Below are 12,823 nucleotides of genomic sequence, written 5' to 3'. Positions count from 1 at the left end.
TCCATAAGGCAATCCAGAGGCAGAAAGGGTCTGTGCATAAGGAAACCTGAGATACTGACTGCATTAGTCCCAGAAACAAAGGGATTCACGGATTTTCTGGTGCAATTCTGACTGGCTTGCAGCACTGACATTTTTGTCTGTTAAAAAGGATGATATTGTTAACAGTCAGGGCCCCATAAGAGGGTTTCTCTGCATGAAGTCAGGCTTGAGTGTTACACTTAATCTGCAGTTACATTTTAAATTGCATTTATATTATAGCTTAATTGAAGTGTGCATACGATTTCCCACAAATACTACTTTCAGCTGTAATACCATATCAATAATAATTAGAACGATTTATGCATTCATTCCACTCAGATCATGTGTGATATGCTTCAGAATAACTGGATCTTTTGACAACAGCTGTAATAGCTAATAGCTATTGCTACCATCACATGAGGTGCTTGAAGCTTCATAAACTCACATTTAGGACTCTATCTTGCAACATCTTTCATCCTTTCCAGCTATGAGTACAGCTCTGGCCACACCTTGACAACTTCTCTTTTCACACAGAAAATGCATTCATGCTCTCTTATGCCCAACTGATTTCAGCATTCAAATTCATTGACTAAAAAATAACCAGGCTTTTGTTTACAGTGATTACAAATACAACAACTCCCCAGGAACATATTCTCACAAAAACAACCAGCCAAACCACAACAACAAACACAAAAACCCCCAAAACAATACAAAAACAAAAAAACAAAACAACAAAAAAAAACCCCAAACCCAAACAATCAAAAAAACCCAACCAACCAACCAAACAAACAAAAAACCCAAAAAACCCACCAAAAAACCCACAACAAGAACACCACGATGAAAAACCAAAAACTAAACCAAAAATCCTTGGGGATAAACAAAGCCAGGAATCCTGAGATTTTTACTGTGTAGAAAACACAGAATTGAAACATCAGAGATAAAATAATAGTTCCTGATATTTATTTGAAAAAGGACTCAGGCAATTGCTTTTTTGTGAGAAAGACATAGTGGATTTCTAAAAGTAATTTCCCATGGCTGGCCACAGCTGAAGGTTTAGCTGTAGACCAAAAAACAGGCTCCAGTGGATGCAAATTAGAATACAAAGCATTACAATAAAACAAAACAGAGAGAATGCCAATTTTTATGATGTACAACTGAAATAGAATACAACTTTCAAAGAAGTTGGATTAATTTAAGGAATACTGGAAGCTGTAACACACATGATACATTGTCTTTCTGGCTCAAAAATATTCTGTCTTATTGAAAAGCTGTTATATAAAAGTACACCTTACAAGTTTCCCAAAAAAGTCCTCAGGTTTCTAATAGGTTCCCAACTGGGAGCCTTTCCTATTAGAATGGAACTGAATGACTTCTGATTATAAGTAAATATTTCAAATATCTCATTTCAAATACCTTATGCTACATTTTGGCATTTAACTGAGCTACACATTCATGTAATCACAGGATATGCTACTTAACAGTTCAAGAAAGCAGCTAATTCTTTCTTTTCTGCTCTTAAACAAGTGAAAATACAATTAAAAATAGGGCTTATAACTCAGGTGGCATAAATCAATATGGCCTGGAAAAATAATTCACATTTCTTAATAGTTATTACAAACACTGATAGTTTCTTGAAAACCGCTAGAAAATAATCAGGAAGAATATTGAAATTGCTATAATAACAGAAGATAACAAAAATTACCCAAAACGTAAGACAAAAACAGATGACAGATACAGAGGAGGATGAAATAAACAGAATTTATCTTCATCTAAAGGATTAAAGTGGCAAGGTTAACTGTACTGCTTCTATGAGAGACACACTGACTGTACACTCAATAAGAGCATTCATTTGGAAGGCAACAAATACTTCAAAGGGCTTACATTTATTTCTTTGATTATAAATTAAAGACATTAAAACTAAAATCTCAACATGTTTAAATCTATATAAACTAAAGGTCTCTCAGGCTTTTTAAAAAATTTTGCACTCAGTAAATTTACAATAGGTCTTCAAAATAACCACATTTTGACAGAATACTAATCAAATTAAAATACCACCTTAGACACTTTGATAACTTCTAATTTTCAAACAACTTTCAAAAATATGCTGATATTACTGCAGGTTTGGTGCATATATTTAATGGGTTTTGGACATGAATAGACTTCAAACAACTAATGGACATTCTATACTAAATATTAATGTCACTAGATGGGCTTTCCAGTAAAGGGGTGCTCAGATAAACTAGAGTTCAGATGAATACATCCTGAAAGATTAGCTCTAAATTGATTTGTAGCTCATTTATAATATGAGCACACAGACAAATATGGACAGATTTGATGTTTGTGTCTGTGCCCTGCAAAAACCTGGCATCAACAGAATGTGAGAGACCCCAAATCTCTCTTTCAAGCCACCTTCCACACTACTTAGAAAGGCTACTGGCAAACAAAAGCACTGAATGAGCTGGTTGAAGTCACTGTAAGGTGACAACTGATTATTTGAGAGAGGCCTTTGTGATAGTGGGAGGCGCTGGAGGAAGGGGCAGAAAGCAAATGACACTCATTTTTAAGTAGAGCAAAGAATATTTGGATGACCTGAGAAAGCAATGAAGCAAATCCTTTTAAAAACTGGCAAATCATTCTTGAAACTATGTCCTAACATATGAAAGACAAGAAGCTGACTAGGAGTAGACAGCATGGGTTTACAAAGGAAAATGATGCCTGACCAACCTGACAGCATTTCATGAAGAAGTGACTGGCTCAGTGATGTGGGAACAGCAGTTGATGCTATTTATCCTGACTTTAGGAATGCTTTTAACACTGTCTCCTATAACATTTTCATTTAAAAACTCTGTATGCACTAAGTGGCCAGTGGGGTGTATTGAAAACTAGCTGAGCTCCTGGGCTTGAAGTTTGGAACTCATACAAAGTCCATCCAGGAATCTGACAGGAGCCTCATACAGTTCAGGAGGGGGAAGTACAAAGTCGTGCACAGAGGGAGGAACCACTGCATGAACCAGTAGAAGCTGGGGCCCTAACAGCTGGAAAACAGCTTTCCAAAAATGGTTCTGCTGGACACTAAGCTGGGCAGGAGCCAGCAATGTGCCCTTGCAGCAGGGAAGGCTAACGTTATCCTGGGCTGCATTGGGCAGGCTGTTTCCAGCAGGTTAGGGGAGATGATCCTTCCTCTCTCCTGAGCCTTGGTCAGACTGAGTCCCATGCTGGGCTCCCCAGTATGGACACACCAGAGTGAGGCCATCGAAAGGCCACAAAGAAATGATTCAGTGATTGCAGCACCTTTCAGATGAGCTGAGGCTGAACAAGCTGGGAGTGCTCAGCTGGGAGCTGAGAAGGCTCAGGGGGTTTTATCAGTAACTAAATATTTGATGGGAGGGAGCAGAGCAGAGTCAGACTCTTTTGTTTGGTGCCCACTGGCAGAATGAGAGACAATAGGCATAAATTGAAACAGAAGAAAGTCCATAGAGATTTAAGAAGAAAAAAAGACTATTGAGAAGATGATCAGTTGCTGGGAGAGGCTGTGTAGTCTCCATCCTTGGAGATATTTAAAACCCAAGTTGACATTACCCTGAGCAACCTGCTCTCCCTGACCCTGCTCTGAGCAGGTAATTAGAGTAGATGATCTCCAGAGGCATCTTCCAGCCTCATCTGCTCTGTGAGTCTGTGAAATTTCATCAGTTTATAGGCTGAGCAACAGTTTCTGGAAGCACTCCAAGAAAGACACAACACCTCTTAGGAACTCATAATCCATCAAAAAAAACCTCCATAGATTGACTTATTGCACCAGGAAAAAATGAAATCCTTTGTTACTATTTAGGGCTACGACATTTTTCACTTTCTAGATAAGAATTTAACAGATAAGAAGCAAAGAACCTTGGTGTCTACAGTAGGCAGATTTAGGGAAAAAAACTCTGTCCACATTTTGAACAAGTCCTTGTTCAAATCACATCCTTCCTTCAGTTAAGGGGAGGATTATTGGTCAAGTAAACTTTGCTTCACATTTGCCTGCAACACGTCAAGTACAAAATGAATCAATTCAGCAGCAGCAGCAGCTGGGAAGAGTTGGCAAAACGACTGGTAAATCAGCTTAAGATAACATGCAAAAATTAGCAAGCCTTCTTGGGGGAGGAAAGGGCTTATTTAAAGTAGCTAAAGCAGTACAGCAATGGATGTGCATGACTCAGAGAAATGGAAAAAATGGCAAAAGGACTAAAGAGAAAATAAGAGAGCTGACAACAGCATTGGTAGAAAGAGTTCAGGCTTCACAATTCAGCTGCTATTCCCCAAGAAAAATAGGTTTGTCCTTACAAGATGAAAGGGTCAATGTTCACTGTCATTCAGTTTCTTTCAAAATATAAAATGTTTCCAATTATGGTTTTTAGCTGTAACAGTTGAAAACATTATTAAGTTAGCAACTGTGCTAAACCCAGCAGTAATTCTGAATTGATTCTGTAAAGACATACCTTGTTTTGAACAGGAAATAGAGATGGACAACATAATCCAATAGATTTCTTTTCCCAAGGCAAAAAAGTGCCCCAACGTACATTCTCTAAAGCTTTACATCAATCAGGTAATCGGGACACAAATACCACTTCACTGAGGATAACTTTTACTCTTAATAGAGGAATTTGATATAACTAAGTACAAATTCTACTTATATGCACTCTAGAAAGCATCTTGATTCAAGCACCCTCGTTCAAATCTATGCTAGTATCAGTGAGCTATCCTCTGTGCAAGGGTACAGGTATCATGGAACTTCAAACAGTCACGGAAAAAAATAACAAAATTCAGATCTGTGATGATTTCTTTCATTTATAAATACAAATTTGTTTACATTAAGTTTTTTGTTTACAGTAAGTGTTATACATTCTACTGTTAGATATCTGTTCTTAGAATCCACCTTTTATTTCACATTTTTAAGTTACCCTCCATGATTCTTGTTAGAGCTTTCAAAACTGATTTGTTTAATTATTAGGAAGAACAGAAAGGTCAGAATGAAGCCTACAACATGCCTGTCCTTTACAGACTACTATAAAAGGAACTGTTCTCATGTTGGCGAGAAAACAAGAATTCCTTTTTGTGAAAAGTTACTTGGCTTCACCTTTGATTTCCATTTAACATCCAATGCAACCAAAACTTTCTCCTCTCTAAACAGAATATAAGCAGAGCAAACACTTTAATCTGGATCTTCTGCATTTTTGGAGCGTGAGTAACCATCAGTCAACCAAGCATTTATAAATGTGATCTTAGAATTCAGTGTAAAAATATACAGATCTCTATTTCCAGTATCGTTGGCAGGGCTTGGAAGGGTGGGGCAGGGAATAAAATATGTACTAAATCACATGATAAGAAAAGGTCAACAGTAAATAAAGTCAAATGACTGAAAGAAATACTGTTGCATTCCTGAAATCTAGCGCAAAGTAATTTGGGGTTTCTTAAAATCTTCGTTAAAAGCAGCACAAAACCACACTAAACTGAGGTTATTTTTCAGTTAATCAGCTTGTACACCTCATGTCCACAAGTTTACCATCAATCCATGACAGGTTTGTAACTTCCCAGTTTGCTCTTCCCCTTCATTTTGATGAGCAGGATCCCTCATTCTCCAGGCAGGATTGTCTCTGGCTAGTCCCACCTGGATCTCTCTGCAGCAAGGAGAACCTCTGTCCTTCTTGCTCCCCCCAGCCCCAAACAGACCTCCTTATGTTTTAATTTCTTATTATTTGATCAGTTTTGGAATGAGTTAGACCGCCAGGGAGGGCTGGGGACTCATACTTTCTAAACCCAGGAATGTGACAGAATAGCTTTATGTCGAACAGCATTTTTCCCTCTCTTGAAAAAATGGGAACAAATGTTCTCAGTTATTGCTATCAACAGCATGAGCCATTTATAAAAGAATGTATCACAGGCTCCTATCCACTTATTTGCAGAATCCACCATTCACTGACTTCATGAGGTGCTCTTTAACACCTACAAAAATGCTAACTATTTAATGTTATTAATGTTTTAGAAAATACAGTGCCCCCATTAATTTTCCCAAAGCTTAGCAACAGATAGGTAGCTTTGAGGTTTGTTCAGAGTGAAGTAATTAATGAACAGTCTTTTCCAAATAAAATCTTTAAAATACTGGTGGAAAAAAAAAAAAGACATTGAGAGAATGAGGTGAAGGGTTCTGAAGTGTTTGTGTGTGATGAGCACAGAGAGGCTAAGGAAAGAGGAGGACAGATGAACAGAGACCTCAGATTTCTAAAGAACTCCTTTGATACACACACCATCAGCAGAGTGCGAGCTGTGTCAAAGCAGTAATAGATCTCACTGCAGAACTGTTTCTTATGAGAAGCCTGTACCTGGTTAGGACCAACAAAGATCTTTCTTTCTTTTCTTTCTTCCCTTCCCGCCCCTTGCTTTTTCTCCAGCCACTGCAGTCCATGACCTTCACAAGGAAGAGCTTCTGCTTTGACAACAGCCTGCAAACCTCCAAGGACTAGCAGTGCTTTCTGGGAGAGAAAACTGTTGCCTCACTCAGAATCCAATCAAAACCTGAATGCACCAAGTGAAAAATAAACCAAGGACATCACTATTCTGTTTCATTGTGATTTGGCTTGCCTTCAAATCTCATACCCTGTATATCTGAAATAGCAGCAACGCCTCCATTAGCTGGGCCTTCCAACACTTTAATCAAAGTATCTTTCAGAATAAAAAGGCAGAAATGTCAAATTCCAATCACCCTTGAAATTCCCTCAATTCCCTGTGCCACACAGAATTAAAAGCCTTACCCAGGGATAATTTCCTGTACAAACCAGTGTGCAGGCATGCTCTGCCACGTGGGCAGGCAGCAATTCTAGAGCATGGCAAGCCCTGGGGTGCTGGGACAGGGAGGCTCCCCCGAGGGCATCCCATGCTCATGGCCATGCTCCTGCACCCAGGGCAGCTGATTTCCCACATGTGATAACAACTCCCACACTTTGTTAGAAATACAGGTTATCGTGTGTCCAGCAGAACAGTGCTTAGTATCTTGTCCAGTGCACATTATTTGCCCTTCTTCTTTTCAAGTTTCTGTAGAAAATATCAGATGCTGGATTTTCTCTTTTTACTGAGACACTTCTGGAGGCCAAGAGACCCAGGGTTTTCTCAGACTTCACTCATATCCAGAGGAATGAAGTGGTTAAAAGAAATATGCACAAAGGGTTCGATTAGCCTGACTAAAACTCATTTTCTATCTCATTCTGGGGTGCTCACAATACTGCTAGGTCCCCAGAGTTCTTTCAGAAAATTTTAGTAAAGGCAAGCTAAGCAAAATGTGACATTCTGGATCTACATTTAGGTCATTTCTACATACGGAAGTTTTTTAAGCCTTTTTTTTTTTTATTTTTTTCTTTTTTGAAGGAACCCTAAAACCATTATATTACTTCAGAGAAAAATACTCTAGGGGGAAAAAAATCACACCCTTAGGACTAAAATACTTTTGTAATGTCTTCTAGGAAGAAACTTTTTTTTACAGCTACAGCTTCTTTTCCACGGTCATTGAAATTTAACTATTTTGTTTCTGCTGAAAATGATGAGTCTTTAAAAATGCTTCAGGAAAGAAATTACCTATAAAAAAACTACAAGAATATATGTTTTTTTTCACGTAACACTTTGTTCACATAATACTATTTCTTTCTCCTACACATGCTTGTAATATTTAAAAGCTGTATTTTGCTCTTCAAAATAAAAGACTGCATACAACTGAAAAAAAAATTAATCATATAGAGTTGAATAATTTTAAAAACAGAGAATTAGGGAAAGGATCAGAAAACCACTCAAATATTATCAGCCTCATGCTCTAAATAATGTCCCAAAATATGACTTGCAAGAAGAACCAAGAAAGATTATGACTTTCTTAAAATGCAGCTTATCGGTCCTTCAAAACACGTAATTAAAAATGTTCTGACTTGTTGCACATGTGGTAAGTAACCTAGAAGGGAAGTCTCTGCAGTCTCTGCAGCGAGTACTCTGAACCCAAACAACTCCTTTGCTCCACGTGTTTTTCTGGGAACACTTGGCAAGACGTTCTGCAAAGCCACACTCCACTAACCATTATTTCTGCCTTCCACAAAGCTCAGCCTTTGATAAGGCACAATTATTTAAAATTCCCAGTGCTGTTCTGCTTCCCCTGACAGTGATACAGCATTACCACAAGTGCATCCTCTTCGACAGCAATGTGATGTTATAAAGTTCCGCTAAATTTATCGAGGAGTCTTTTTCCAGCAGTTAGCTATAACACAGTACAATGGTTATCCTCCTAAATGATAATTAAGCTTTGGGGTAACATTTAATTGAAAATGTACTGTGAAAATCAACAAGTCAGCTTTTTCAAATCGAGGCTGCTTGGTTCACAATACCATTCAATGTGATTTTGTCTAAGAGTAATCCATGACAAAAATATCAGAGTCTAATCCTGTTTCCTCTGGAGATCATTTGCAAACACTTAACCCCTTGGAAAAATCTGTGGTTAGAATAGGTTAACCTTTTTCTACAAATATTTTCAGTACCTTTTCAGTAATAAATAATGTAACATAATTACATAATTGACTTGTTTCCTTCCAAAAAAAGTTTAAATTTCTACGGTATTGAGAATGATCTTAGAATCCCACTCCTTGAATATAGTCCCCTGATAAATAACTGTGTTGGAAAGATCTGTGGGCAGCTGCAATGCCCACGGGCAGCCTGAGGAGCAGGGGTGAGAGAGCAGACACCATGCAGGAGCAGACAGGACGAAGCACCCTCCTGCACCAGCTAGGGTGTGACATTCCAAGTTCTCTCCTTACACCCAAGATCCAAAGAAATTTGCTGCCATGCTCCTCCTATCTCCCTGAGCTGTCTTGGGCCACAGCAGATCATGTGGCCCAGCAGGAGCAGCCTGCCAAGCCAGCATTCCCCTGCAAGGTGTGTGTGTCACGGGGCTCGTTCTGGAGGAGCCTCAGTGTGACCGTGGTGCCTCACTCACCCACTGAGTCTGTGTCCACCAGAGCCCAGAGTGTGTCTCTGAGCTCAGCTGCCTCCCAAAGGGATGCAGGACACATCCTCTGGGTTGGGCATGCACAGTCATAAAGCAGGGAATCTGACATCTGGGAATTCACTTCAGAAATTTCTGATCTGAGCTGAGGTGTGAACCTGGATGGACTGCTACAGTACACCCATGGCATCCTGTAACACACCCCTTGTGGCCACCAACTTTCAGGCAGGATTAATTTCTTTTCCATGCTGGATGATTAATTCTATTTTTAGTCACTACTTTGTGCAAATCCAAGCAGAGAAAGAGGATGCCTGTGTGTGACTGCAAGCAGAATTTGGTTCCATGTCAAAATAAGGACACAGAAAGAGGATTATATCTACTAGAAGGCAGAAATACAGCGTATGATACTGAATCCCCTAGGGAGACTGGCTTCTGAAATGAAGTTCACAGTAATCTCATCTTAATTAAAACAAAATGAAATTTATGATATCTCATTTCCCCGCCACTTTATTATTTAGGTGTCATTGTCAAAGACTCCGCAGAAATCGAGAAAGGGACAGCCGCTGCCCCAAGGAGTTTCCAGTCTAACTCAGGAAGAAGTAAACACTGAACAGCTCAGGAAAGAAAGTAAAGCCCTTGGCAATGAATAAATACCTTCAGATTTTCACAAAGGTCATTCTCAACTAAAGTGAGACGAATCAGGGAATGAAGAACCTGTCTTTACTGCTGTGGCACAGGGGAGAGCAGAATATAAAAGGGAAGAGGTGAGTGCAGAGGTGGATGGAGGGGTGAAGAGGGAACATCAAGAAAAAGGATGGATTTAAAGAACAATACAAAGGTGTAAATGACCACTGTCACCTCCAAGAGCAAAAAGTTTTCATGCAATATAGAAAGAGAAGCAAAAGAAGCACAGGTAACAAGTAGGAGAAGTGACATGTCTTGAATGAAGGCAGCGGATAAATTTTGGAGCATTATTTCGGGCACACTTTGTCACCAAGTGCAGATACGGATTTTTTTGTTTTTATTGAAATACAACTATAAAAACCCCTTGAAAATATTACACAAAATTATATAAAGAAAAATGTCATGCTCTTTAAAAAAGTAAGGAAATTCATTCAGCTAAATAACTCCCAAGAAGTGCTAGGACATCACCCTTTCATTTTAGATATGGACATAGTTACATAACATAATTTAGCAAGTGATTTAATGGCTCTTGTCACAAATGCTATTCATCTGCTGGATGCAACTCTGGTTTCTATTCATATTTTACAAAACCTATATCACAACTAATTTTTCCTTTCTTTCTTTCATCTACAACGTCTTCAGAGTGAAATTACAACTTTTGAACAAAGCAGCAAGTATCTCTCCCCCTTACTTCACAAGCACCTGCCCAACTTTCCTTGCAGCACCCTCTCTTCCCCAAGGCTGAGGACAAGAAATCTGGACTGATATTGTGATTCCCTTGGAAAGGGAGCATATAGAAAACTGAAGAAAACAAATTCTCCTTACTCCTCTCCAAGGAGGAGGGGTGAAAAAGGTTGGGCACTGTATGGCTCAATCTAGAGTGTTCAGTCATCCTCTTGCTAACCAGGACTAAAACCTCTGAGGAGAAACCCATGACATTTCTTCTTCACATCTGCACCCCCCAATATTTTCAGAAGCCAAGAAAACTTTCTCATAATTATTCAATACGTGATAATGATGATCTCAGTATTCTACCTTACTTGAACTTCCAGACTGTGTCCAATAAGTAAAGGGTGCTATCACTGAAGGAGCTCTCTTAGCAGTGAAAAAACTGGCTGGAAAATTTATAGCTGATGTAAGTTTTATTTATTGCACCAAAAAAAAAAAAAAAAAAAAAAAGTTTAAGTTCATCTTGCAAAAAGGGAAAGCAAATATGGCATGAGACCACACCCGCACCTTGAAATGTTCTGTTTTCAGCTTCCTTCCTGCCAAACATAAAAAAATTAATTTTAAACTGTCTTCATCACGAGGACCATGCAGTCCATTATATGCTACAGGGATAAATGACAGCATGTATGCATTCCTCTGACTTTTATGATCAGAAAATAGAGAAAAACACAAATTCTATTATTGCAAAGACACAGGACTATGCTGAAAGTGGAAGAGCCAAAATAGGTTACAAAACGGGGGGGCAGAGACCATACATTATGTCCAGACAATACCGACACTTCTTTTTTCACTGGCACAATCTGTTCTGAGAGCCTGGGTGGGGGAGGAAGAAAGATCATCTGGGAGCATGGTAGATGGATTTTAAACTCTCTGTCATTCTTTCATTCTTGGCTCTCTTCAGTCTCCTACTCTTGGCATCCTCTGTTTTTCTTCTCATTGCTCATAAAGGTTAGTTTTAAACCAACAAACAAGTGCAAGTCTGGAAAAGATGCCTGTTTTTTTTGGGGAAGAGCATGGGAGAGCTCAGCTGCTACTAGCTTCGAACTAAACTGACACCCCCTCGTTCAGCTGATACCACAGACAGTTCAGCCACCAGAGAAGAGCTCTCTTACTCTGTAAGTTAATATTAGGCAATGAAACTGCATATGCCATTAAAGTTCAAAGAAACTGATTACTCCTTTGATGTGTTGCCAGATTATTAGGATAATGACACTATTTCTTTTCAAGTGTATTGGTGGGTCTCCTCAATTCTCTTTTTTAACCCCATGCTTTATTAACTGTTGAACTTCAGAAAGAAATGTTATGATTTTTCTTCAAAGGAGAGCTGGGTACTATTTCAGGATGACTTCTTTTATATATAATGTAAAGGCTACTAGCCCCCTAACAGAGACAAAAAAAAAAAAAATCACTTTATTTTCCCCCTCTGGTGCTCTCCTCCTTTAGACTTGGAAAACAAACATTTAAAAATGCATGCTGTTAGTGGGCTGTGCAGCACTACACTGCTCTGTCAAAGTGAATATTGTGATAAATCACATCAGTCTGTTCATACTTACAATCATCTTCCACTTCCTCATACCAAAGCATGTGAGCAGACATGAAATCTCTCCACAAAACAGAGGAAAAAGAAAACAACAGCAAAATATTTCTTGGCAAAGTATATCCCAACTTTACTGCTCCAGTAGCTTGTGCTGAATTAGGCTTGTCTCTGTCCCTGCATAGTGGCAGATGTGTCCCCGCAGAGCCCCAGCAGAGCAGAGGGCAGGAATGCCCAGGGTGGGATGCTGGCTGGGCAGGGGCTGCAGCGTCCCGGGCAGGGAGAGGCAGGGATCCTCACTTCCACCCAGCCGGCATGGTAACTAATGCCAGTGCTCTTTGGAGGCCCCGAAATGTTTCAAATTCCAGGACCTGCGCAGAAGCAGCGCTCTGTGCTTCCCTCAAAACAAAGTTGATTTCCCATAATAGGACAGCCCATGCACTCGACATATAAGGCTCTGCTTCCAGGGTGGCATGTGCAATGGATTTAAATTATGTGTTGCAGCTCCCCAAGGAACATTTAGGCTACAAAGCGGGGTGGAGGTATTTATTACTCCCTTTGCGCAGTTCCCCGGAGAGCCCTGTGAAACAGATTTGCTTCCTTCCCAGCAAATGACCCCCAGCCCATCCCAGCCCATCCCATCCCAGCCCCAGACAGGTTCCTCCCTCTTCAGGAGAGAACAGTAACCCTCCGTGACTTTTGGGATTCCAACCTCCCTCCCAAGCAGGGGAAAAAAATAAACAAACCCTAAAATAGTGTTGCACCAAACTAAATGTGTAAATGCTAACACAAGCTGTGGTAAGTCAGTAGCTGCTTAAACAGGGGAAAAAAAAAAAAAGAAAAAGAAAGAA

At 39.5% G+C, this 12,823-nt stretch overlaps 1 protein-coding gene across 9 annotated transcripts in view; it reads right to left on the bottom strand.

Annotated features, from left to right (window-relative positions):
• The window catches only part of DMD (dystrophin), a 1,152,080-nt gene that overhangs the window by 967,550 nt on the left and 171,707 nt on the right, over positions 1–12,823 (bottom strand). For 3 of the 9 annotated variants that reach the window (XM_085049827.1, XM_085049846.1, XM_085049836.1), the window contains exon 1: positions 11,992–12,310. The exons of the other annotated variants lie outside the window; for them this stretch is intronic. In XM_085049827.1, the coding sequence (XP_084905953.1) occupies positions 11,992–12,034 (43 nt within the window). In that variant the 5' untranslated portion in view covers positions 12,035–12,310. Of the gene's footprint in view, positions 1–11,991; positions 12,311–12,823 lie in introns of those variants that run through there. 9 annotated transcript variants of the gene reach the window in all.

This window comes from Lichenostomus cassidix, chromosome 1, assembly GCF_008360975.1.
Source record: "Lichenostomus cassidix isolate B80296 chromosome 1, HeHo_3.0, whole genome shotgun sequence".
NCBI classification, from domain to species: Eukaryota; Metazoa; Chordata; class Aves; order Passeriformes; family Meliphagidae; genus Lichenostomus; species Lichenostomus cassidix.
Note: the sequence above shows the minus strand (reverse complement) of the source record. Positions and strands in the feature narration are given on the sequence as shown.